Source organism: Pantherophis guttatus, chromosome 1, assembly GCF_059756535.1.
Source record: "Pantherophis guttatus breed Tessera chromosome 1, ASM5975653v1, whole genome shotgun sequence".
NCBI lineage: Eukaryota > Metazoa > Chordata > Lepidosauria > Squamata > Colubridae > Pantherophis > Pantherophis guttatus.
This window is the reverse complement of record NC_142063.1, coordinates 43,873,999-43,901,339: the sequence shown is the minus strand read 5'-3', so window position 1 is coordinate 43,901,339 and position 27,341 is coordinate 43,873,999. Positions and strand designations below refer to the sequence as shown.

General features: G+C 41.1%; 3 protein-coding genes across 4 annotated transcripts in view; 2 read left to right on the top strand and 1 right to left on the bottom strand.

The window, feature by feature from the left end:
• Nucleotides 1–11,775, bottom strand: part of ATG2B (autophagy related 2B) — a 60,628-nt gene extending 48,853 nt beyond the window's left edge. The window contains exons 1-3 of one of the 2 annotated variants that reach the window (XM_034418422.3): nucleotides 10,786–11,775; nucleotides 2,340–2,502; nucleotides 331–483 (exon numbers count right to left, since the gene is read on the bottom strand). In XM_034418422.3, the coding sequence (XP_034274313.2) occupies nucleotides 331–483; nucleotides 2,340–2,502; nucleotides 10,786–10,947 (478 nt within the window). In that variant the 5' untranslated portion in view covers nucleotides 10,948–11,775. The remainder of the gene's footprint in view (nucleotides 1–330; nucleotides 484–2,339; nucleotides 2,503–10,785) is intronic. The other variant, XM_034418423.3, reaches the window with a different exon arrangement.
• Nucleotides 11,691–17,154, top strand: GSKIP (GSK3B interacting protein). Its single transcript, XM_034418424.3, has 3 exons — nucleotides 11,691–12,970; nucleotides 14,879–15,122; nucleotides 15,481–17,154. The coding sequence occupies exons 1-3, from the start codon at nucleotides 12,924–12,926 to the stop codon at nucleotides 15,640–15,642; spliced, it is 453 nt and encodes a 150-aa protein (XP_034274315.1). The 5' UTR covers nucleotides 11,691–12,923; the 3' UTR covers nucleotides 15,643–17,154.
• A 553-nt stretch (nucleotides 17,155–17,707) lies between these two features.
• AK7 (adenylate kinase 7) overlaps nucleotides 17,708–27,341 on the top strand; it is a 35,334-nt gene continuing 25,700 nt past the window's right edge. The window contains exons 1-6 of the mRNA XM_034418428.3: nucleotides 17,708–17,878; nucleotides 22,560–22,745; nucleotides 23,991–24,099; nucleotides 25,537–25,631; nucleotides 25,902–26,012; nucleotides 27,024–27,107. Coding sequence (XP_034274319.1) covers nucleotides 17,774–17,878; nucleotides 22,560–22,745; nucleotides 23,991–24,099; nucleotides 25,537–25,631; nucleotides 25,902–26,012; nucleotides 27,024–27,107 — 690 coding nt within the window. The 5' untranslated portion in view covers nucleotides 17,708–17,773. The remainder of the gene's footprint in view (nucleotides 17,879–22,559; nucleotides 22,746–23,990; nucleotides 24,100–25,536; nucleotides 25,632–25,901; nucleotides 26,013–27,023; nucleotides 27,108–27,341) is intronic.

The following is a 27,341-nucleotide window of genomic DNA, read 5'->3' as shown; positions in this document are numbered from 1 at the left end:
AATGCACTAATCGCTATGTAAGAAAAACAATTGGTATGTGCATTTCTTGTAACAATTCAGACACCATCTGAGTAGAAAACATTTAAGGACTAAAATATTGGGCAAAGGAGACTGCTGAATGAACATGTGAAACGTTGTCACTGGCCTCCCTTTTCTAACTATTGTGAAAGTGGTTTATGCATGCAAACCTGTCCCAGCACAGCATAACAGCACCTATATGCTACTAAATAATGCCACATTTTAAAATTTGACAATTATTGTGACTTAATTAACAAAATATGTTTTTGGTTAACGGATAATTTGCTTTGCAGTTTATGAAGCAAACAGTACCTGTTTCAATTGTTTCAGCAAATTTCTCAAGTCCTTCAAAAGGCTGGGATCCTTCTCCTTGTTCGTCTGTCAGTTTTTGACTAAGACATTCCTTTGCAAGCTGCATGCTACTCGTCATAAAGCTTGACCAATACATTGGTTCTGAACTAGAAGCTACCAAAAGAAGTCAAACATGCTTTATTTTTAGTCAACTTCAGCCACTATTAATATTAAATCATGAGGATGAATCAGTAATAGTAAATCATGAACTCAATCAACAAAACATTGCTGACTAATACTTTCTATTTGCACAGCAGTGATTTCCTATGTAGTAAACAAAAAGAGAAGCCTCTCAAAGTTTATATTTATTCACATAGAAACTTTTCACTAGTAACATTAAATGTAGCAAAGTAAAAACTAGAGAAAGAATATTGTGGAATAAATTAGATTGTAGGATATCTCTGCTTTTACTTCATACATGTATGGAGAATAAATGTTCTGCCCAAATATTGCAAGATCAATGGAATACATAAAATTATTTTTCTGCTGTAGAAGTCAAAATGGTAGACTTCTATAGCAGAACATGGAAGTATGGATAATTATATTACAAACGTCCAATAAATGTAATACGTTTGGTCTTAAGCATTCTGAGAGTTTTTCCAACAGCTCCGAGATGCCAATCAACAATCTTATATTGTCCCCAACAATTTGGGTCCTCATTATAAAATAGGATTGGTTTTCCATATAGAATAGAATAGAATAGAATAGAATAGAATAGAATAGAATAGAATAGAATAGGAATAGAATAGAATTTTTTATTGACCAAGTGTGATTGGACACACAAGGAATTTGTCTTGGTGCATATGCTTTCAGTGTACATAAAGGAAGATACGTTCATCAAGAATCATAACGTACAACACTTAATGATAGTCATAGGGTACAAATAAGCAATCAGGAAACAATATCAATATAAATTGCAAGGATACAAGCAACAAAATTACAGTCATACAGTCATAAGTGGAAGGAGATGGGTGGTGGGAACGATGAGAAGATTAATAGTAGTATAGTCAGGATTCAGATCTAATTATATGGTTATGGTCAAGATTCTGAACAAAAGAAAAGTTGTATGAAGACTATTATTTTATGGAGAAAATTTAAATCAGATGTGAGCTTATAATATACAGAATAACAGAGAGTTGGAAGGGATCTTGGTGGTCTTCTAATCCAATCCCCAGTTCAAGCAGGAGACCCTATACCATTTCAGACAAGTGGCTATCCAATCTCTTCTTTAAAATATCAAATTGTAAACACAATGAATCTATATACATCTCGATAGCCTACAACTGTGTTTATAAAGCAAGATAAAATTTGTTTACAAGACAAAGGATATCATAGTTTTGAAATAACGTATTTGAGCCAAAAAATGTATATATTTGAACACTGACCAATATCCTTTGTCCCGCGTCAAGGAGATTATATACAGTAATACTTATTTCTTTATTATCTGATTAGATATGGATAAACATACACATTGCCTCATGATACCATACCTATTTGATATTCAAATATTCCACCTAGCAAAAATTAAGTGGATACAAGTAGTGCTTGCTTAACAACTATTTGTTTATTGCAGTTCAGTGTTACAACAGTGCTGAAAAAGTGGCTTATCTCCAGGCCTCACACTTATCACAGTGTCCTTATGGTCATGTGAGCACCATTTGCAACCTTTTCAGCTGGCAAAGTCAACAGAGAAGCCAGCAGGAGGTCATGTGATGGCATCATGTAATGTCTTATTAAAGACCATGGGTGATTCGCTTAACTGGGATCAGGACTGCCAGGACTTCTATTGTGATGTGGGGCAATCACATGATGTTTACTCAGTGATGGAATTGCCAGTCCCAATTAAGGTCATTAAGCAAGAATTACCTGTATTATGATACTAGTTCATTTACACTAATCCACTTATCTTCTAACATGCAAAAAAATTATACAATATGTAATGACAAGCAACTGTTGTTTACTTAACTTACCTAGACATGGCCTTGGTTTTAAGACCATCTCTAAGCCCTTTACTTCAAGTGCGCAGTTATCTTGAAGCAAAGAGCCCCAAGGAATGGACAGAGATATTGACTGAATAAATCCTTCAGTAACTTCCAATGGAGCATCTGCCGATTCCAGAATCTCGTTCAGGCTCTAAGCATGTGGAAGAACAATATAGAATTTGTAGTATTTACCAGAATTCATAATATCAATTACTATTTTTAATATAAATATGAGTAATTAATTTCTCTTCTACATCCAGGGCAAGTTAGATTTAACTGCCTAAAAAAATACAAGTTTCAGTTATGATAGTACAATGCTTTAGGTTCAATCTTCAAAAGGTGTTTTTCAATATGTGGAAATGTGGATATGGTATTTTTTTAAAAAATACTTTTTGGTATTTGGTGTGTGGTTATTAGATCCCACCTTGTTGCTGCCTTCCAAAGCTTCCCCATAATTAGGGGGAAATAGGTGGGTAGAAAAACATGTTGCAGACAGATCTTATTTTCATCTCTTATGTGCTTTGATGCTCTTTTTGAAGACTGAAGCTGAAGCACTGCACACATCAAAAACAATTCAAAAAATCCCTCTATGTTTATAATAACAAAGATGGTTGCCAATTTGGACGCCTTTGGGAGATGATTAGGTCAATCCATACAGGTTAAAATTACCAAAGTCTACTAGTCACAATGAGTATACAATAGTTCTGGTATGTGCAAAACATATATGAAAAATATTAATGTACTCATGTCCTGCTTGTAATGTAATTACTGACACCTGGTTAGCCATTGTGGAAAAAATATGGTAGAATACTGTATACATCTAGCTTTCTCATCTGATGCATCATAGCTCTTATTATATAATACAAAAAAATCAAAAAACAAATCCCTTAATCCTATTTCCTTCTCCTCTGCAATCTGTAATTTTAATGCAAATCGGATATGAATTCATAGAAATGCACATACTCAATATGGCTGGATACACCCATTTGTATAACTTTTATGCTGCAATAAAATAATACATTTTGCTTCATATATCCAATGTCAACAAATCCAATTACCATATATTTCGGACTATAAGACGCTCCAGACTATAAGATGCACCTAGCTTTTGGGGAAGAAAACAAGGAAAAAAATGTGCCCCCTGAATGGGAAGTTCTACTTGGTAGCCATGGGGGCAGAGAGAGGTTGGTTCTTTGAGTCCTTAATAAGTAGGATTGTGTCCAATGAAGCCAGACCCATAAAAATGGTACTGAATGCGACTGAGATATCCAGGAAACTATCAGGAGATACATTTAAAGATCGTGTAAAACTAAGGACACTGAAAAATCTCTCTTTCAGGTGCTTCTCTCTACATCCTCAGGCTATAGCAACTGAAAGAAGCAAATGTGGCTATGCAAAGAATAGACTCATCCTACATTTATCATTTTCCAAGATGGAGTTCAACAAACATGAACAACTTATCAGACTGCTTAGCAAATAAGTCACAGCATACCACCAAAAAAATCCAATAGCCTCAAATGAAGAAGGGTTCTTGTCATTTAGAATAATTACACTCTACAATGTAAGTGGACCTTCTTTGCTACATATGAATCAGAATATGAATCGGTTTCAGGCAGAATTAGACCCATTAGGTTTGTCACAAGGAGAAAAACTTTTGTGTTTAATTTTGCACTCCCAAAACCTTCATTCAAAACACCCTAATGTAACATAGATTATTTGCTTTAATCAGCAAACCATCAAAATGACTGCAATATTCCAGAGAATCAAACTACAGAATTAAGAAAATAGCAAGTTGTACCAATTTTCAATAAGCTGCTAAAAAGCAGTTTGGTTAATCAGTCTTATACATGTGGCCAGGACATTTCAGATCCGCAACTGTTGGGCAATAAAGTATGGTCATAATACACATATCTTACTGTACTTACAAATCCATCCAATAGCTTCCCAACCTTGCATTTTAAATGTCAATATTTAGAATTGTCTTAACCTTCATAATTACCTTCCTCTACATCAAAATATTTAAAAAGTTCATTTTCAAGTCAAAAGATAAATTCTCTTTGTAATATTCTATATTTTATTAAAAGGTAGAATAAGCAAAGACAGGGAATCTGCTCCAGATCATAGTGCACAGAATTCTAGCTGTCGATATTATATGAACAGAAATGTTATCAAATGATAGTAACATGAACTTGGGCAAATTTTATGAAGCTTATCTTGCATCTCCCAACACTTATCACTGTCAATTTCACATTTTATCATAACATAGAAAGCACTGATTATAATTACAATTGTTCTAAAAAGAGCCTATGTTTTAAGAAACAAATGATATCTTTAGTATTCATGTATATTTACACATTTAATTCTTACATGTTACACTAAATGGTGGCTGCATTTAGTGTTAATTTAATATTTATTATGTATCAGAGTATTAGAGAATTAAATAAAAAGTTTTAATAGGTAGACTGAGGATGTTTAATGCTAAATTGAAGGAAAAGGCTTTGCTTACTAATTGTAAGCAACATGAAAGCCTCAACAAGTCATTGGTGGTTATTGCTAACAATTACCTCTTCTTGTAACCTGAGTCAAAGCAATGTTATCATAATGCATTGAAGACCAATGTTAACAGCTATAAGTATTTTAAAAGGGAGAAGGAAAGCTAGAAAGGAAACAACTCTAACATGCAAGAGATGCTCAATATCAGGATGAAAATTTTCCAAGGAGAACATTTAGCAGCTGAAAGGACAGACTGAAGCTATGGAAAGGAAAATGCATGCTGCTGCAGATAATGAAGGCAATCAGTGAGTAGCCATACCTTAATTCACATTTTTTCTCAGCTACAAGATTTTTGATTGATAAGTTCTAAAAACAAGTTAAGATTCCTAAACCATAAGATTCATTAAACCAAATTTCCTGAATCCAAAATTTATATTTATTTATTTATTTATTTCCAATTTATATACCGCCCTTCTCCCTGAGGACTCAGGGCGGTGTACAGCCAGAATTAAGAACATGAAATACAAATATTAAAAAACAATTAAAATATATATAAATTTGGCCCAAAAATTAAAAATCACAAACCAATTAAAACATTTAAAATTTCTTCTTAAGCCAGCCCGGCTTGCTGGAAAAAATGGGTTTTAAGGGCACGGTGGAAGGCACTGAGGTCTTGGATTCTCCTTATCTCTAGGGGCAACTGATTCCAGAGGGTAGGTGCCTCCACAGAGAAGGCCCTCCCCCAGGGGGTCACCAACCTACATTGTTTGGCTGATAGCACCCTGAGGAGGCCTTCTCTGTGGGAGCGCACGGGTCGATGGGAGGTCGTCGGTAGCAGCAGGCGGTCTCGAAGATAGCTAGGCCCTATGCCATGGAGCGCTTTAAAGGTGATGACCAACACCTTGAAGCGCACCCGGAAGACCACCGGGAGCCAGTGCAGCTCGCGCAGGAGCGGTGTTACATGGGAGCGCCATGCTGCTCCCGTCACTACCTGCGCTGCTGCATTCTGGACCAGTTGGAGCCCCCGGGTGCTCTTCAAGGGGAGCCCCATGTAGAGAGCGTTGCAGTAGTCAAGGCGAGAGGTGACGAGGGCGTGAGTGACTGTGCACAGGGAATCCCGATCAAGAAAGGGCCGCAACTGGCGAATCAGGCGAACCTGACAAAAGGTCCCCCTGGTTACAGCTGTCAGATGTTCCTCCAAGGACAGCTGCATATCCAGGAGGACTCCCAGATTGCGAGCCCTTTCTGTGGGGGCCAAAGACTCGCCCCCAATAGTCAGTGATGGAGTCAACTGGCTATATCGGGATGCCGGGAGCCACAGCCACTCAGTCTTGGAAGGGTTGAGCTTGAGCCTGTTCCTCCCCATCCAGATCCGCACAGCCTCCAGGCACTGGGACATCACTTCAAGGGCATCGCTGGGGTGGCCTGGGGTGGAGATGTACAGCTGGGTGTCATCAGCGTACTGATGGTATCTCACCCCGAAGCCACGGATGATCTCGCCCAGCGGCTTCACATAAATGTTGAACAGAAGGGGCGAGAGGAACGATCCCTGTGGCACTCCACAGATGAGAGGCCTTGAGTTCGACCTCTGCCCCCCTGCCAACACAAACTGCAACCGGTCGGAGAGAAAGGGGGAGAACCACCGCAACACGGTGCCTCCCACCCCCAACTCTTCCAGCCGGTGCAGCATGATACCATGGTCGATGGTATCAAAAGCCGCTGAGAGATCTAACAGGACCAGAACAGAGGAGCAACCCCTGTCCCGAGCCCTCCAGAGATCATCAACCAACGCGACCAATGCCGTTTCCGTGCTGTGCCCAGACCTGAAACCCGACTGGAACGGATCTAGATAAGATGTTTCCTCCAGGTATTGTGGAAACTGTCGCGCGACCACACTCTCAACAACCTTCGCCATAAAGCGAAGGTTGGAGACAGGATGGTAGTTGGCCAATATTGCCGGATCCAGGGACGGCTTCTTGAGGAGAGGCCTCACCACCGCCTCTTTCAAGGCAGCGGGGAAGTAACCCTCACTCAACGAAGCGTTGATAACACCCTGGAGCCAGCCTCGTGTAACCTCCCGGGAAGCCAGTATCAACCAGGAGGGACACGGGTCCAGTAAACATGTGGCCGCACCAAGTCTCCCCAAAATCCTGTCCACATCGTCAGGAGTCACAGCATCAAACTCCTCCCAGATAACATTCTCAAGACTATTCCTCGTCACCCTGCCCTGATCTACCCAGTCAGAGTCCAAATCCCCCCAGATCTGAGCGATTTTGTCATACAGGTATTGTCTGAAATCCTCCGCCCTGCCTTCCAAGGGATCCTCCCGCACTCCCGGATGGAGCAGGGAGCGGGTCACCCTAAACAGGGCGGCCGGACGATTCCCTGATGACGCAATAGAGGCAGAAAAGTAATTAAACTTTGCCGTCTTTATCGCCACTAGGTAGGCCTTAATATGCGACCTTACCAGTGTTCGATCAGATTCAGCGAGACTGGCCCTCCAACCACTCTCCAGGCATCTTTTCTGGCGCTTCATTTCCCTCAGCTCCTCAGTAAACCAAGGAGCCGCCCAGGATCGGCACTGGGTCAGAGGCCACAAAGGCACGACTCGGTCCAAGGCCCCACCAGCCGCCCGATCCCAGGCGGCTACCAGGTCCTCGGCCGAGTCATGTGCTAGATCCTCAGGAAATGGCCAAGCTCCATCTGGAACCTATCAGGATCCATCAGGCGCCTCGGGCGGATCCATCTAATAGGGTCCGCCTCCCTGCGGCGGGGGGCAGCGGTTCGAAGATCCAGGCAAAGGAGTGAGTGGTCAGTCCATGACAAGGGTTCCATGTCTATATCCCCAATAACAAGACCACTCAACCACTGGCCGGAGACAAAAATCAGGTCCAGTGTGTGACCTCCCCTGTGAGTAGGGCCATGAACTAACTGGGTCAGGTCCATGGCCGTCATGGAAGCCATGAACTCCCGAGCCACCTCAGACGTTTCACCAATGGATGGCAAGTTGAAATCACCCATGACTAAAAGCCTGGGTGTATCTACTGCCACCGTGGCTATCACGTCGAGTAGCTCAGGTAGGACTGTTGCCACGCAGTAGGGAGCCAGGTATGTAAGCAACAAGCCCATCTGAACCCCACGACCCCACCTCACAAGGAGGGACTCACATCCGGCTATCTGAGGCACAGCAGTCTCCCTTGGACCCAGATCCTCGTTATTAATAACCACCACCACCCCTCCCCTCCCCTGGGCCCTCGGCTGATGGAATGCTCTGAAGCCTGGGGGGCACATTTCAACCAGAGGGACGCCGCCCTCCGGGCCCAACCAAGTCTCCGAGATACCCGCCAGGTCCGCTCCTCCCTCTTGTATAAGATCGTGAATGAGGGGGGCCTTGTTTACCACGGACCTGGCGTTGCATAGCATCAGCCGAAGGCCCAGATACTGAGTATCTAAGCCACCTACTATCCGAGTGGAGCCTTGGGGACCAGGGCAAGCAATTGCTCTCAGACAGCAAGTGCGAGCCCCCAACACGATATGGTCCCCTGCTCCCGCCATATCTGCCCCTCCCATTCACCGTGCTGATGGAAAATTCCTCCTCCGGGTCGTCCTCCAGCCCCTCCCCAATCCCTCGACTTGCCCCCTCCAAACCGTCCCCCTGTGCCGGGCTCGGCTCTGACCTTAGTGGGTTCGTCCCCCCAAACCCCTTGGTCTTCCTCCCGGTTCCCCTTAAAAAATCATTATTCCCATCCCTCCTCCCAGATCCCCTTAAAAATTTCATTAAAAATTTGTGTAGAAAAACCCTCAACCCCCTCTTCGCTGCATGCCATCTCTCGGGGTTCCAAAGCCCGTCATCAAGATAGGCCCTCGATAACATGGAGGGCCAGGCCCGCGAGAGGGGGGAGTCTCGCAGTGCAGAGAGATCAGCGGATGAATACATCTTAAGGTTCCAAAAAGTCTGTCTGGGGAAGATGGAAAGAGGCCAAGGATTCTTAATGATGGTTTAAAAAAGTCCAGGGGAGAGAGTCCACCATTTCGGCCGGGGTCAAACCGGACTCCACTGTCCTCCCACGACAGTGGAGAGGAGTCTTAGGCAGCTGTCCCAGAAGGCAATGACCCGGTCACCCTCTCACGGTGTTATAAATAACTATTAATATAGTTATAAATAACTATATTAAAACTAAACAATTTATTTCAAGTAATTTTATTTATTCATTCAATTTCTATAGCCGCCCATCTCAGTTAATGACTCTGGGCAGCTTACAATTAAAAAAAAAAATTACAATCAAAATACTAAAAACATTTTTTAAAGGAATAAAGTAATAGAAACAAAATAAATTTACATGGCAGCCATGATATTTGGTTAGTTAGCAATATAATCAGAAAACGGGGCCCTTAACACATTCACATAGCTGTCCAAAGTCACCTTGTAGAGGAGATGGGCAGCATAAAATAAAATTCAGCGCCCCAGGGTTGAAAACATAGTCAGGTTTTTAGGCTTTAAGAAAGGTTAACAAGGTTGGAGCCATTCTAATCTCCGAAGGGACAATGTTCCATAGAGGAGGGGTCACTGCAAAAAATGCTATCTTTTAGTTCTTGCCAGCAGACACTCTGGCAGACAGAATCTGCAGCGTGCCCATTCTGCTAGATCTGGTTGGGCAGGTAGAGGCTTTGGAAAAAGGCAGTCCTGCAATCCTTCAAGTACTTCACTCCCAGCTATGTAGAGTTTCAAAGGTAACCACCACCCCCTTGAATTGGTGAATTACTGTGAACAGTATTCAGGCTCAGGTATGGGTGCAACTGATGCATCACCAAAAGCAGGAGCCGCAAGTCCAGAAGGACCCCGAGATTGTGCACCAGGTCTGTCTGAGGTAGTGCAACCCCAGACAGAAAGATGGAAGTACTTTGTCTCCAAATACCCATAGGCACTCTGTCTTGCTGGGGTTGAACTGTAATATTTTCCATATTAATTAAAATATAAAAATAGAGAAAGATACTGATATTCTACAAAATAAAACTTTAGTAAAAAAAAAACCCTTTTCTAAAATTTCTAAATACCCTCTAAATTTCTGTAAAAACATACTTGATCTATAAAAGCTAAACTGAAGCATAAAATCATAAAAATGTTTCTGTTTATGAAGACCCTTGATGTTTATATTAAAGTATAAAGGCATGATTTGCACTTCTCTATATAGATAGAATCATTTTTTAAAACTTGTCTTTATCCCTAAATTATATTAAATGTGGATTTGATCAAATACCTACCACAGCTATGAGTTTGTATATTACACTTTCACAGGATCATGCAAACAATGACATTAGGCACCTAATAAGCCTATTAATTCATTCACCTCACAATTCAAATCATAAGGCAAAATAAATTTTCAATGGTCAAGTACTATTTCCAGTACTAGAATTTCCATAATCTAGATAATTTCTCCTTACCTGGCCTCTTTTTGAAACTATTACGGTATTGTTCAGCAGGACCAAATATAATGTATCAAAATGTGAGTTGATTCAGATGTTAACTCTAACATGAATCTGCACTTCTTCCAAGTGAACCAACTGAAAACAACCTGAATGAGGCAACTGTTTTCCATTTCTTTTATCATTCCCTTTTTTTCCTCTCCTTAAGTATAAAATAAAAAAATCAATTTTGACTTCAAGGCCACCATGACGGCTTCCATTCAAAAGGATAGAAATAAGTACTTGGATTACGATCCAAATTATTTGGGAATGAGACATTGCTCACAAGTAAAATCTGTTTTTAAATCTGATCAAACCTGGATTACTCCCAACAGCCTAAATACACTCTAACACCCTCCAATATTTTGTCAAGGCAATGGTAATCAGAACAATAATCAGAAGACGGGCAGGAAACTGAAACAAACAAGACTTGTCAAAAGACAATTCCTCATTTGCCAGCTGGAACTGGATCACTTACCCATTTGTCTAGAGGCACCTGTGCCAAGCAGCCTGTGCCTTGGTAAAGATCCAGCGTGAGCTGCTCCAAGCTGAGCTTCTCCTGGAGAAAATGCCCCAGGTACCTCTGCAGCAGATACCTGCAGGCCCTTTTTTTGATCGACTCCGAGAAGGGCCAAGGCATGATGGCCAAGGAGAGAGAGAGAGAGAGAGAGAGAGAGAGAGAGAGAGAGAGAGAGAGATGGGGAAGTGCTGGGAAGTTAAAGGAAAAAGGAGATGGGGGGGGGGGCTGGAAGACGGGAGCCAAGAACCCCACAAAAACGGGTCTTCGGGAGTTGCCAGACGGGGGGAACGAAAATGGATTGGGGGGAAAAGAAGAGGAGAGGGTCGACAGCCCCACCAGTCAGGAACTCCAGAAAGGGGCGTGCCGAGGCTGTCACTGAATGTCAGTTGAAAGGGGGGGGGACCTGGGCAATAAGCCTGCTTGAGAGGGAACGAAAGAGGGGACCCGTCCGGGGTCTCGGTTGGTGGTCAGAAAGAGCCTATTCAGTCCTGTCCGAGGCGGCTTCACGTCGTTAAGAGCACCGCCGCGACGGCGAGAGCGGGCGGTTCCATCTCGCCTCTCAAACCGCCGCCATCTTCTCCGAGGTCTGCCCCCCCTCCCCCCCCGGGAAATTTAAAGCGGCGGCCGTGGGAGATTTTAACGGCCCACGAGGGTCTTCGGCTTCCTCGCCCTCTCCCTCCCCCCCTCCGCCAGAACCTCTCTCAACGTCCAGCGGAGAAGTCTCGCCGCGAGGGTTTTTTCTCTCTCTCTTTCTCCGCCCCCTTTCCCCGCCCCACTGTCTTGGGGGCGGCGAGGCTGAGTCGTTGCGCCGCTCAGCTTGGGTCGCGTAGCCACGCTTCGGAGGACGTCAAGTTCTTGCGAGGAAGCCTCGTCATCTTCTGGGCTTCGGAAGGGAGAGGAGGCCCCGGGGAAGCAGACCGGAGAAGTCACGTGGCCGACCACCCGCCCGCCTGCCTTTGAATGTAGAGATAAGAGAAAAGAAGAGTAGCGCAGGCCTTTAGTTTGCAAGTCAACGTCAAAATTAAAAAAAAAAAGGAAGGGAAATAAGCATTCACAAGCGCCTGCGAGGGAGATATTCAGGATTCCCACCATTTCTCTCTATAGCTGTTTTTTTTTAAAAAGATGTCATATTAGTTTGGTGGAAAATACGTATGAAGACAAAACTAAATCCCAAGTGGAGATGAATAGAATAGAATAGAATAGAATAGAATAGAATAGAATAGAATAGAATAGAATTTTTTATTGGCCAAGTGTGATTGGACACACAAGGAATTTGTCTTGGTGCATAAGCTCTCAGTGTACATAAAAGAAAAGATACGTTCATCAAGAATCATAAGGCACAACACTTAATGATAGTCATAGGGTACAAATAAGCAATCAGGAAACAATATCAATATAAATCGTAAGGATACAAGTAACAAAGTTACAGCCATACAGTCATAAGTGGAAGGAGATGGGTGGTGGGAACGATGAGAAGATTAATAGTAGTGCAGACTTAGTAAATAGTTTGACAGTGCTGAGGGAGTTATTTGTTTAGCAGAGATGGCATTCGGGAAAAAACTGAATTGAATGGAAGGTTTAATTCAAAAGGGCTATTTTGTTTTCATTCTTTCATTCTTCTGCAATGCAAGCATCACGTCCCGATGCAAATGTTAGTTTATAACGGCAATTTGTTTTGTTTTTTAAAGCCTAAACCAGGGGGTTTCAAAAAATCCACAAGTCTTAAAGTGGCCAAGGGTTGGAGACCCCTGCCCTGTCCTAAACTATACGTGTCTTCGCAATGCACTGAAATACGCAATGAAATCATCGTTTCCTCAGAGAGGGTTTATCCTTCACGAAATACATCCCTGGATCCGCTCCGTTCGGATCCTCCTCCTATGATTCCCCTCCCTCTCCCTGAAACCACGTGCAAGCGCCATCGGCCACCGGAAGTGGCGCCTCTTGTTTTCCACAGGCCGCTGATCGCGGGCGGTCGCGGCACGTGACAGCTTGGAAAGTGAGAAAGAGGCGAGCCGACTTGGATTCGCTGTTGGGAGCAGAGAGAGCGGGAGAGGCGCTTATCGTCTCCGTTGGGGAAGGGGCCGGGAGCGATTCTCATGCAAGACCTATTCGACGGGCAGACGCCGAAGGAGAATGGATACGGGTAGATAATGCCGTCGCGACCGGAGGGCGAAAGCGTCTGGAGGGGGTTGGGTTGCACGGGGGTGGCGATGCGACTGTTCAGTGCAACGTCGGAGGGAAAGGAGCATCTGCCCTGCTGGCATCTGCCTTGCTTTATTTTATTTTATTTTTATTTTCATTTATTTAGAAAATTTATATTGCCGCCCGCTCGCACAAGGCGGCTTTGTTGTTAGTCGCGAATAGCATAGAATAGAATTCTTTTATTGGCCAAGTGTGATTGGACACACAAGGAATTTGCCTTTGGTGCGTATGCTCTCAGTGTACGTAAAGAAAAAAATAAAATATATTCGTCAAGAATCATAAGATACAACTTAGTGATACCGGTGCTCATAGGATACTAATAAGCAATCAAATCATACTTGGAAACAATAAAATCAATATAAGTTGTAAAGATACAAGCAACATGGATATAGCCGTAAGTGGGAAGAGATAGGTACTAGTAAGGATGAGAAGAATAATAGTAATACAGTCTTAATAGTTAATTTAACAGTATTGTGGGAATTAGTTGTTTAACAGAGTGATGAACCCCATGGACAACGTTCCTCCAGACCTTCCTGACCTCTACCATCTTCTGGAGTCCATTTAAGCTCAGGCCGACTGCTTCAGGGACTCCATCCAGCCACCTCATTCTCTGTTGTCCCATTCTTCTTTTGCCCTCAATTGTTCCCAGCATTAGGCTCTTCCCCAGTGAGTCCCTTCCTTCTCATTAGGCGGCCAAAATATTTTGAATTTCATCTTCACGATCTGGCCTTCTTACCAGGACATAAAAAGACAATCTAAAGACAATCTAAAAGAAATCAAAATAATAAAAAATAAACATAATAAAATAATAACCCTCCCCAGTGGCAACACACATTCATACTAGCCATTTAATGGGCTCCATCCCATTCTGGGTTCCCCAGGCCCACTGGCAGAACCACATATTCAGGGTCTTTCGAAAGAGTGTTAGAGTGGAAGGTTGGTCTAATCTTTGGGGAGATAATGATCCAGAGAGAGGCAGCCACCAGAGAGAAGCCCATTCTTCTGGATACCGCCAGATGTATCTCCTTAGGGGACGAGACCTGCAACATATCTTGCTTCCCTGCTCTAGTGGGTTGGGTAGATGTGACCAGCAAGAGACCCTCAGATAACTTGGTCCCAAGCCGGGAACGGCTTTAAAGGTGACAACCAGCACCTTGAATTGGACCCGGAAGCAAATTGGCAACCAAAGCAGTTCCCGCAGGAGAGGTGATACATGTGCACACATTCTCCACCTGGGATCTTCCAGAAGTGTTGGGATTACAACTTCCATGGTTTCTAGAGAAACAGGGAACCTTCTCCATCTCAACTCTGGTGTGTCGGCCAGAGAGTGACCTGGGTATGCATTTGTACAGATGCTTTGCAACTGTACTCTTGTCCCCAATATATGAATACAGAGGTAGTCCTCGAATGCAATGGAGCCCAAAATTTCTGTTGTTGAGTGAGATATGTGTTAAGTGAGTTTTGCCCCATTTTACGTCCTTTCTTGCCACAGTTGTTAAGTGAATCCTGCAGTTGATAAGTTAGTAACCTGGTTGTTAAGTGAATCTGGCTTCCCCATTGACTTTGTCACAAGGTCGCAAAAGGCGATCCCTAAACCTTGGAACACAGCAACAGTCATAAATGTGAACCAGTTGCCAAGCATCTGAATTTTGATCACATGATTATAGGGATGCTGCAATGGTCATAACTCTGAAAAATGGTCATAAGTCACTTTTTTCAGTGCTGTTGTAATGGTCACTAAATGAACTGTTGTAAGTCAAGGATTATTATGTATTAAATGTTCTGGCTGAATAAATGCAAGAGGTCTTTGGATATGTACTAAATATTATATACATATTTTTATGTGCAGAATGGAGACTGATTATAATTCCATGGATGAGTCCAGTAACAGTGGAACTGAGAACCATTTTGAAGGAACAGATGTGAAAGACATGAGAATAGAAGCAGAAGCTGTTGTGAATGATGTTTTGTTTGCTGTGAGCAACATGTTTGTCTCTAAAAATCTCCCATGTGTTGAAGAGGTAGCATACATCAATGTGGAAACTAGAGAGAAGAACCGATATTGCCTAGAGCTAACAGAAGCAGGACTCAGGGTAAAGTTCCTTTTGTATATGTATATTTAAGTGTTTACTGCAGACTATTTAGTAAACAACAGTACATTGTTACAAAGGCAGTCTACTTCCTTTTCCTTAAATTCCAAATATTTTACCGGTATATAGAAAATAAATTTCCAGGAATCAGTAATTTGATTCATAAATGCTTCATAATTACCCCATTTATTGTAGCTATTAGTCCTTGAGAATTCCATGTTATTGGTTGTCTTTTAAATATTCAAAAGTGGGGGGCGGGGGAGAACAGGTCTTCAGAACATTTTATGTTGTCTTACTTTATCCATGTGTTTATATTATACTGGATCCCTTCTTACTTTTGAAATATATTTTTCTTTTGTAGGTGGTTGCTTATGATTTTGACCAGATGGATGACAGTCTACAGAATCCCTACCATGAGACTGTTTACTCTTTGTTAGACTCAGTTAGCCCAGCATATCGAGAAGCTTTTGGAAATGCATTGCTACAAAGACTAGAAGATTTGAAAAGCGATGGGCAGTCCTGATTGAATCCACAACCAAAAGAGAGCTCCCAAAAATGTTGTAACTGAGAATTTAGAGCAGCTTATGCTGAGAACTTGCAAAGGAATACTTTCTTTAACTTGCATTCCTTGCTTTTAACATTAGTTGCTCTACTAGTTGTAATGGCACTATCTATAACCTTCATAACTGAAGCTGTTCTCAGTAAATAACTCACTTTGTTCTCAAAATTCCAAAGCTATAGTCTTGGTTAATTTTCTTTCAAGTGATTGAATAATGTTTCTGTTTTAATCAGTGCTTAGTTTTAGCAATGCTGCAGTTGGCATTAAATGTTTGTAACAAGATAATGCTTGTTCAAAATTTGCACAATACAGTCGTGTTTTCCAAGACTAACTTGGAATTTTATGAAGAACAGAAAATCGCCTTGCCAAGCTTAGTAAAATAGATTTTACATTTACAATATTTATCTCCATTTGTTGTGCATTCTCTAACTCACTAGGAGATCATAATGAATACTCACAAACATTTTAAGCTCCATACTGATGAGCAGTAAAAAGCAGTGTTTATTGTATGGGTTGCAAACTTTGAATACTGAACAGAAGATGAATTGTTGGCATAATGAATGTATTCATCAGTTGAAATACAAATGGTATAAGCACAAAGATAAGGAACTAAAAAGGTGCATTCTTCATAAAGCCCCATCTTTCTTACAGTTTTTGCTAAAATGGAATGCATATTCTATAAAGGGTTATTTACAGTTTAAACGTTTACACAATGTACAGTATATTGGAAAGTATTTTGCACGCCTTAATATATTCCCATACTAAATATTTCTATATTTAAGTATTTTAGCCATTGTTTTAAATTAATGTACAACATAATATTAATTCAAAACCAAAGAGTCAAGTTGGATTTGAATTGAGAGAACAGTTAGGTACCTAAATATGAAATTTGCTAACAGTGGTGCTGTTGATTTTTGTTTTTAATTTTTACTGCTTACAAAAAGGGCCTGTTTTTAAATGAAAATTTATGTATAGCAGTCATGGTAGCACTGTGCAGTGATATGTTTTGCTATATAATGATAACATTCCTAGTTCTCAGACAGATGAACTTAAAATTTGAAGGACTTGAATATGTCTTGCGCCTTTGAATTTATTTGGTGATTGTTTTATCATAGCTGAGAATTTAATCCAGGAATTTACACTTTTAACTGTTATAATGCCGTATTTCATTTTGTACATTTGTTTAAAAATATGAAGTGCACAAACAATGGAGTAGATGTATGCTCACATTTAGACCTATAGGAGGAAATGTACTTTACGTAGTTGACTTCATACTCCTTTGTGAATAACCAAGCCATGTTTATTGTTTGCTGATTTATGTTAGAGGTTGTACATTTAAATAAAGGCACATAAATGATCTGTACAATGGGTCTTACACTCTTAGGACCCCTTCACACTTCAAAAAATTATGGAGCTTTTGTTTGTATGGGTTACATTTATCAATATTTACTATATTAAAAAATTAAAATTGATGCATTCACTGCCTCTATCATTTATCATAATAGTTTGAAGGGATTTTAATACTGAATTATGTTTCACAATAGGCTGGCGCATAGTTTTGATTTTGAGGACCTGTGAGAAGGGTGCTATGATTAAGAAAAAATGATGTAGAGTAATAAGTAAATGTAGCCAGTGTTTCTGATTAGAACTACAAACAAGAGATGGATGGATGGATGGAAGTTTATTTCATCTAAATTATTATCCCTCTGTTTCCCCTACATGCTAAAATCTGCACCCAAAACCAAGTTGGAGTGATAAATGTATGCTTCAGAAGCATGCCCTTAGCGCTCCAGGATGGTTGGAGTGCGGCTTTCCAGCACTGGGCGTTCCGGCTGCGATTTAAGGAGTTGTGCGGTCCATCGGGATGTGATAATCGCCCGATTCCCCAACTCCGACGCACCGACTTGTTACGGAGCAGGCCCGCTTTAGAGGTTGGCGTAGCGGAGGGCGGGAGGTTTCCCTTCACTCTGAAGCCCCGCCCCCATCCCCGTCTTTGGCTGCTTGCCCTTTCGCTCCTCCTCCCATTCCCTCCCCCGATGCCAAGCGCGTGGGTCGGTTGCCCAGCAACCTCCAGGCGTTTTTGTCAACTGCAACCATGTCGGACGAAGAGGAGGCGGTGGCGGAGGCAGAAGAGATCATTCGCAGCCAGAGGATCTTCCTCAACCATTTGGACAGCTATTGCGGCAGAAACATTGGCAAGGTGGGGGCGCAAGGCTGCGCTGCTCAGAAACGGGAGGGAGGGTGGTCGGTCGTCCGCTTCGGGACACGCCCGCGGACCCGGCAGATGCCTCTCCATCGCAGCAAAGTTACGGGAAAGTCGGACACGACTGAATGGATGACACCGTCGTCACTTGTAGAGAGGGTTGGAAAGGAGGGGGAGCATTGGGGAAGGAGTCCACACGGCTTTTTTTTCCCCCAGATGTGATATCTAAATTATAACTTTTTTAACAGGTTATATGGGAAGGGTTGAGAAAGGAAATGAAGGATGTCTGAATATTTGCTGGACTTTGGTAGTTGATGGCATAAGTTTAATGCAAGATAACCTACTTTTCCTACAGCCATTCAAAGCAGCCGGATTTTTCCAATCCCCAATATTCAGTGAGATGGTCTGTAGTAATAAGATCTATGGGTTGGACTGAGAGCATTCAAGGGTCTTCCCAAAGGGATTAAATGTCAATTACAGTTTTATGTATTTTGGGAGCCCTCCTTCTGATATTTATCTGCAAGAAGTCAGTCATCATGAACTCAGTATATTCTGTCCTAGGGGATAAATAATGATTATGATGATTGTAGTTATTTGATATGAATCAAAAAAGAGGCATGAAAACGAAAAATCGACTTCAGACAACATCATATTTTCTGCCCAAATTAGGCCTTTCTCTTGTGTTGCTTTTATACAAAATACAGTATTTTCATGGCTTTTTCTTTTACCTCCTGCCCAACTTCTAGATCTTATTTCATTCTTTAAAACTTATTTATTTAAATTTATATGCTGGCATCTTGCTGTCACACAACTCTGAGCTGCTTACAACATAATAAAAATAGTACTGCAAAATATTAAAACAGTAAGTATAAAAACAGAATTAACGCAATTAACAAGTCAAAAGGGTATACAGTGAGTTAAAAGTGGAACCTTCTATTTCATCCAATAACCACTTCCAAAATTGTACACCCTCATCGAGGCTCCAGAGCAATCCTCAAGAAATGTTTTAAGGTCTTTTTGGAAGGCTAAAGAAGGTGGGCATAGATCTTACCTCAAGGGATACAATATTTCAAAAGAATGAGAGCCAGGACAGAAAAATCTTGCCTTTTGAACTCTGCCAACCATATTTTGTGAAGGAGATTAAACCTTGTTTTCATATTCATATCTATATCTTTGTATTTCCCCCCTTCTGGGACAGGATTTTGATTATTTTGTATCTTTTATTTATTTTTTATATTTTTGAACTGCCCATGTCCCTCAATGTATAACATACTTGCAATGGTTTATTCAATTAATTCAATTCATCAAAAGTTCTAGTGCTAGTCCACATCCATTGACTAAATACATGGGAATTTGCACAAGATTGTAGGCTAAAATGTTAGCTATCCTATATATTCTCCAATACATCGTCAAAGCCAGGACTCAAACTTCCCCTTAGCAATATACATAACTGAATGTGGCAGTGTAGGTAGCTACAAGTTACTGAAGATATAATTGTACAATGAAAAACAGATTATTCAGTCTCTTACATTACTGCAACACCATGGTTGGAGGGGTTGGGTTCAGTGGTGAAATTCAAATTTTTTTACTACTGGTTCTGTGGGTGTGGCTTGGTGGACGTGGTGTGGCTTGGTGGACGGGGGGAAGGATAGTGCAAAATCTCCATTCCCACCCCACTCCAGGAGAAGGATACTGCAAAATCCCGATTCCCTCTCTACTCCTGGGGGAAGGATATTACAAAATCTCCCTTCCTACCCCACTCTGGGACCACCCAGAGGTGGTATTTGCCGGTTCTCCGAACTACTTAAAATTTCCGCAACCGGTTCTCCAGAACCTGTCAGAACCTGCTGGATTTCACCCGAGGTGGGGTTGATTGTGAGGAGGGCTTATCTGTAATCAGGAATTCTATGATTTATTTATTTATTTATTTTTCATATTTGTATACCGCCCTACTCCCGAAGGACTCAGGGCGGTGAATAGCCATAATAAATACAAATACATATAGAAGTTAAAAACTATTAAAAAACAGATTAAGTAATTTAGGCTCAAAGATTAAAACATCCAAATTTATCTAAAGAGGTCTAAAACCCGATTTAAAAGCCAGTTTAAAAGCCAATTAAAAAGGGAGAGTTAGGCCAGACCAGTTTGTTGGAATAGAAATGTTTTCAGGGCACGGCGGAATATGCGTAAGTCTTGGATGTTTCGTAACTCCGGGGGAAGCCCGTTCCAGATGGTAGGTGCCCCCACAGAAAAGGCTCTCCCCCTGGGGGCCGTCAGTCGACATTGTTTGGCCGACGGCACCCTGAGGAGTCCCTCTCTATGGGAGCGAACTGGTCGGTGAGAGGCTATTGGTGGCAGGAGGCGGTCTCGTAAGTACCCTGGTCCTGAGCCATGGAGTGCTCTAAAGATAGTAACCAAAACCTTGAAGCGCACCCGGAAGACCACCGGGAGCCAGTGCAGCTCGCGCAGGAGGGGGGTTACATGAGAGCGCCACATTGCTCCCATCACCACCCGCGCGGCCGCATTCTGGACCAGTTGGAGCCTCCAGGTGCTTCTCAAGGGGAGCCCCATGTAGAGAGCATTACAATAATCCAGGCGTGAGGTGACAAGGGCGTGAGTGACTGTGTGTAACGAGTCCCGATCCAGAAAGGGATGCAACTGGCGAATCAGGCGAACCTGATAAAAAGTCCTCCTGGCCACGGCCGTCATATGCTCTTCTAAAGACAGCCGCGAGTCCAGGAGGATGCCCAAGTTGCGAACCCCATCTGTGGGGGCCAACGACTCGCCCCCAATAGTCAGAGATTGAGTCACTGTGATGTGAATACCTATTTTTTGAATTGGGCTGTAGCTTGGGATGTGCTGCTGTAACAATTCTTGCTCCATAGGATTCCTTCCTGAGTTTCTGGAATTGATATTTGGGCTGACAATAGAAAATTTCCACTGTTTGGGAATTCCAACCTTCCTGCCCTAGAAGTTGGTTCTTAGATGTTCATGTCTTCCATGAGCTTGTCTCAAATAATGTCTGTTATATGTAGAGATCATAGAGTACTGTAAGGTGTTGGTTTTTTTTTCCTGGACAATTGTGTCATCTAGAAAAGTTACCTATCATCCCATTTACATCCTGATCATTTGCTAGTTACTTGTGACTTTCATGAAGTGATGGCACCTATTCAGATGGTGTACCCCTAATATATCTATTCAATTTTCAAAGGGCTGCTTGGAGATTTTCCCAAATTTCTGGTAAACAACCAAGATCTGGGCATTATTGCCTTCAAATGGCTTCTTTTTGAGATCCAGTTCTGGTTGATACTTTGATTCACTGAGGCCTTCAGGAAATGAAAAACCAGAAACAATAGCTAGAGTATGCCTACTCCAAACAGCATTGGCCTAGCCTATCAGAACATCCAGGGAGAAGCTATATATAGTGACACATTTGTCAGAACTTTGGGAGAATGTAAATAGAAGATGTCTCTTTTCTGGGGAAGTTACAATGCTTTGGAACAGCCACTCAATTGAGGTCAGGCTATCCTCTTTACTTTTAGGAAAATGTTGAAGACCAAGCTATTTTGAGGACAGTTGCAATAATTATTTGGTTTTAATCAGATTGTAGAATTTAAACATCTTATTTTTTTTTATAGTATGCGACCAAAAAAAAAAAAAAATGATTACAAGATGGTAGAGGTTTGATAAATAAATTCTATATGTTTTGAATTTGGACAAAATGGGAAACTGGGTTTATTACAAATTATAGGTGAAATGTTTATATTTTTTTAATTGAACAAGAATAGACAGCAAAAAGAGAAAATAAGAGTGCATAAGATCTCATATCAATTTGTTCTTTTCACAGTGCTTGTTCTTAAGACTTGTTAAGTCTATTTGTTATTGTGTAGTTGAATAGAAATTTAAGAGGATTGTATGGACATATTGGTATGTGGGAAAGATCTTGGGAGATGGGAAGAAAAGCTGCAGACTGGATAATCTATGTGTAAATGATATGTCAATTCGATAAGGGAGGGGAGGGTGGAAGCATTTGAGAAGGGACACTTCCAAGTTTTCTAGAGAGTAAAAGGAAAACTTTCAGTGTTGCAAAATTCTGTTAATATAGCCTTACAATACAGATAGAGCTAGTACTTTTGGTTGTGCTTCTTGTCTGCTGTACATGAAATATGTTGCCTAGATCACTAGGTGGAAAAGTGGGAGAAAGAGAGAGGGGGGGGAGAGAATTTATTTATTTATAAAGAATCTATTTATTTATTTAGAGAGAGAGAATTTATTATTTTAACACGGTTGCCCATCTTATTTTATATATCAGAAAGAACTCTGAGTGACTTACAATAAAATAACTAAAACACAAAAGGAGGAAATATGTAAAAAGAAATCTCATGAAATGGCACTTGGGACTCTAAAATGCCACTCCCAAATAGCAAACAATTGTTAGGCTCCAATTAGACCCCATCCCAATGTTTGGGGGAAGAGTCAGCTGTTTGAGTCTTTCTGGAAGGCTGGAATAGTGATGCCTGCCGGATCTCAAGGAAGAGTGTGTTTCACAGGGCAGATCTTGCTACTGGGAAGCACACTCCTAGATTGCAACATTGAGATAGATAGATAGACAGACAAAATAATGAATAACTGTAATTAATAACCTTTCCCCATCTTATCATTTATTGTACATTGTAAGTATCTGGCCAGTTGTATTGTTGGAGCCGCCTTAGAAGAAATAGCAGAGGAAGAGGAGGAAGATGAGGAAGGAAGATCTGTTGTTGAAACTGGGCCCCCTAAACCAAAAGAAGGAATATATCAAATAGTGGGAACTCTTTCACAGGCAGAGAATACAAAACCAGATTTTGCCATGGAAATATATACAGTAAGTATTCATTTTATTGAATAAAATCCTTGATGTGCATTTGATTCACATAGAATTTTTTAAATTGCAAGAACTTATAATATAAAGCAGCAAAAGAAAGTATATTGTGGATATAGACATTCTTGGGTAGGGAAAGGCGTAACAAATGATAAATTGTGTTGTGTGATAATGCAAATTCCAGCCATTTTCTACATATATTTCAATATTACATGGTAATGAAAACCAGTTTTGAGTTTTCATATTATCGTTAATGCTCTTTGCTCTTAGGAGGAGGATGTCTGGTGCCTTGAGTTTTATATAAAATATATATTAAAGGCAGGGGTGGGTTCTAAATTTTTTTACTACTGGTTCTGTGGGCGTGGCTTATTTTGTGGGTGTGGCTTGGAGGTCATGTGACTAGGTGGGCGTGGCTAGCTGGTCAGAGTCATTTCTGGAAGGTCCTCGCACTTACGACCTGACTCATTTGTTTGCTTTTAACACTGATCAGCTGTAGGACGGCCCTTTGAAGCCCAGCGGCAAGAGTTTAAACAGTTTTTTTCCCTCTAGTCATCAGCTGGGACTCAGGAGGCAGCAATAGATTGGGGGTGGGACCAAATAAAAGGTAAGAATAACGTGGGTGGGGGGGTGGGAGGTGGGGGGGGAGAACCGGTTCAGTGACGTCATATCGTCACCGCTACCGGCTTGGCCAAACCGGACCGAACCGGGAGGAACCCACCACTGATTAAAAGGTGGGAAATGAATGAATGAATGAATGAATGAATGAATGAATGAATGAATAAATAAATAAATAAATAAATAAATAAATAAATAAATAAATAAATAAATAAATGTGGTCTCCCTGTGCAAAAACACAATGGAAGTATTATTTTCTGTTATTCGGAATCTATATTGCACTTATATAGATTCAGACAACATATGTCTTTTCAGAAGTTGATTCATATACAGCTTATTCATATGCTTAGTTATATACGTGCACTGTTTTGAAACTAAAAAAAAAAAACTCCTGTATTTTGCATCCCATACCTCTGCAGTGCTTTCTTTGTTGCATTCCATTTGATATTTCATACTGATTTAATGATAAATCACTGAAAAAACACTATGGTTTTAAAGATAGCTGTGTCCTCACCTCATAATCATGCCCAATTTTATCTTTGGTGACTAAATTCAGCTAGGCAGTGAAAGATTATCAGATGAATATCAATGAAAAAAACCCACAATAAGCTAAGATAAATTGCTTGTTTTTAGACAACTTCTCGAGATGAGTTGCTAATTCACATGTTAGAATGTGATGTCATTATTTATAACATCACTGAAGACACCAAACAAATTGAGGAGGCAACCTGGGCAGCAACAGGTCAGTCAAATTTGTTCTTTAAATAGTATGGAGAATGCAATAATCTTGTATTACCGAACTTTAGATGGTAAATCTAGTTTAGCAAATGAAACATTAAATGATAAATAATTTTCTCAAATCCTTCAGAAATTCACTTGGGCATATCTTGCTGTAGTTTTCTTATTTTTTAATTTGTGCTAAATATAAAGGATCTTAAGACATTCATACTGAGTGACTATTTGTCCAGTGACAATGCTGGATTAAATGGCTTGATTCAAGTGCCCAGGTGAACTTTAGCAGTGCTTATCATAATGCTTAAATTGGAATGCATAGGACCGTGATGGCGAACCTATGGCATGTGTGCCACAGCTGACACACAGAGCCCTCTCTACAGGCACACGAGCCGTCACCCAGCTCACATTCACTGTGCACGCGTGTGTGCGCCTCCAGCCAGCCAGCTGATTTTTGGGATGTGCAGGGGTGGGGCGCATGTGCAGGTGCGGGGGGGAGTGGCGCAAGCATTCCGGAAGCCCGGGGAGGGCAAAAAATGGGCCTACCGGAAGTACTGGGAGTCTGAAAATGGGCCCATTTCCAATCTACGGAGGGCCTCCGGAGCCCAGGCGAGGCTCTCCCAGAAGCTCAAGAAAAACCTCCAGAGCCTGGGGAGGGCAAAAATGCCCCCTCTGCCGAGGTGCAGGTTGCTAAAATTTTAATCCCACCCCTCGTGCACATGCACGGAGTGTGTGTGTGGGGGTTGCGGGGGTCACATACGCATGCATGGGGTGTGGGAGGGCATGCACACATTGCATTATGGATGCCGGCATGCATGCATGCTGTCGCAAGCATACACGCATGCTTTTGGCACCCGGAGAGAAAAAGGTTAGCCGTCATTGGCATAGGATATGCTCCTTGTGATGTGACAAAGGATTATCATACATTACTTAAGTCATATGTTTTCAAACTCATTCCAGCTTCAAAATTATTCTGTATACAGGGGTGTCAAACTGGTAGCCTGCGGGCCAGATGCATCATGCACAGGCCATGTCCACCCTGGCTCCACAAAGGCAAAAAAATCACAATACATCATGTGATGTCATGTGACGTGATCACATTTGACACCCATTCTGTATAATCATATACTGTAAGCAGAAAGCAGTCAAGAAGAGGCAGTGAAAAAGTGTGAAACTGTGATATGTGTGTACAGTATCACAGTCTTTGTGAATGGATTAAGATATCTGATTTCTGTCTTCTCCAACTAAGCACTATCCATATGGACTATGTAGCTATATCGACTTTACCCACAGGTTAGATAGGTGGGCATTATAAGAATTTTACAATGCAATATTTAGTAATTGTATTCTCTGTGTAGTACTGGGGAAAGACAAAGCCCGATATTTGTGATAAGGTATAAATTGAAACATTTTCCATTTATATTAACCTATAAACTATAAACTACAGCATTACATGCAGAATCAAAACACTTTGAAAAGCAGAAATTATTCATTCTTCTATCAACAATAATGACATGGGCACGAAGCAAGCCTCTTGATCCGGTGAGTGATGGAAGAAGCAAACAAATAATATAATATAATTACATTTACTGACTAGTTTTGTACCAGCCTGAAAACTGAGATTAATTATTGCTATCTTGTACCATCTTTCAGATAAGCCACTGAGAGATAACCGATCTTGGTAGTACTGAACTTAAACCTGTTTCTTCCCATAAAGACTTGAATAGCTTTCAGATGAAAGATATTAAAAACATGGGAAATTTACAATGTTCATATGGAGAAAATCATCCTCTGCCTATCTATTCTATCCAGGAAGATCCAGAAATACCTTTCACTGAAGAAGACTATCGTAGAAGAAAACCTCATCTTAATTTTATGGAACACATCAATGCTGAAAAAACCATTATCAAACTTGGGAAAACAGTAAGTATTAACACAAAACGTTGTATATTTCATCTCTCTTCCACAAAGTGCCAAAGGTGCTATTGCCCCTAGAGCAGGGGTGTCAAATTCGCATCATCATGGCAGCATCATGTGACGTATCACAACTTTCCCCCCCTTCGCTAAACCAGGTGTGGGGACGCATCCGGCCCATGGGTTTGGCAGCCCTACTCTAGAGGCTCTTTCTGATTCTTTCACCTAGAAAGAATAAATGCTATAAATATTTTATCTTCAGAAAGTAGATTAAGAGTCCAAACTTTGCAGTATCATGACCCTCTAAAATGGTAAACCGATGTGATCTTCATGAATAAAACTATTGATTTCACTAGGATTAGGGTTAGATAATAAGTATATAGCTTTTAATAACTAAACATATATAGCACTCTATATCACAATGGTTCCCAAACTTTCTGGTAGTAGGAACTATCTATTTTACCCTCATGCAGGCACAATGTTTCAAAGTCATCCTTGCAAAGTACAAGACAGAAGTGCTGTCAAAGGATTTAGTTTTGCAAGCCCCGTCTGATGTTCACAACTCCCTGCAAGATTGGGACCAATAATCTGAGAACTTCTAAAGAAGTTGAAGAGTTTCCTCCCCCTTTCCCCCTCCCCCCCCCCAAAAAATGCTGTGCAGCTATAGCACCATCCTTTCATTGGCTGACAAGAACACAGGCTATTGAAAGTAAGGACTTGTCAGGAAGTAAAAATGATTGAAGTTACCTACTAAAATGTCTGCTTATTTTGAAGATTAGCCCGACAATTAGCCTTTACTTAGAAGTTTTTATTTGCCTATTAAATCTAACATTTTAAATAATATCTAAACAGGACTTGTTTTTTTCCTTCTCGGCCCAGTTACTTATTTTATCTCCATCCAGTTTGCTGTTCTAATTTATTCTCTTCGATCTCAATATGTGAGTTGTTACAGTAGAAATGAAATCAATTAAGTTTTGAAATTTTTTTGAACAGAGACTTTTTAAAAATCTTTCTCCCCAGAGCAAAAACAAATTTGGCACATACGTTGTTGCTTCAGGTGTTCAGTATGGAGCTGAAGAAAGACTTCTCCACTACTTTTTTAAGGTAATGTACTAAAAATTTAATATTGTACAACTTATCCAGGAAAAAAACATATCTAACCTAACAGATTAGAAAGGCTAAGTAATCACAGCACAGCCTTCTAATGGAGCTTCTTCAAACCTGCAGATGGCAATAGCTGTAGAGTGCATTGCCTGAAACTGCAGCCTCCCCAATCATTAAATAGAACCCTAGAGGTTTTCAGAAGTTGCTATTGATTATACTGTATTTATTATTACC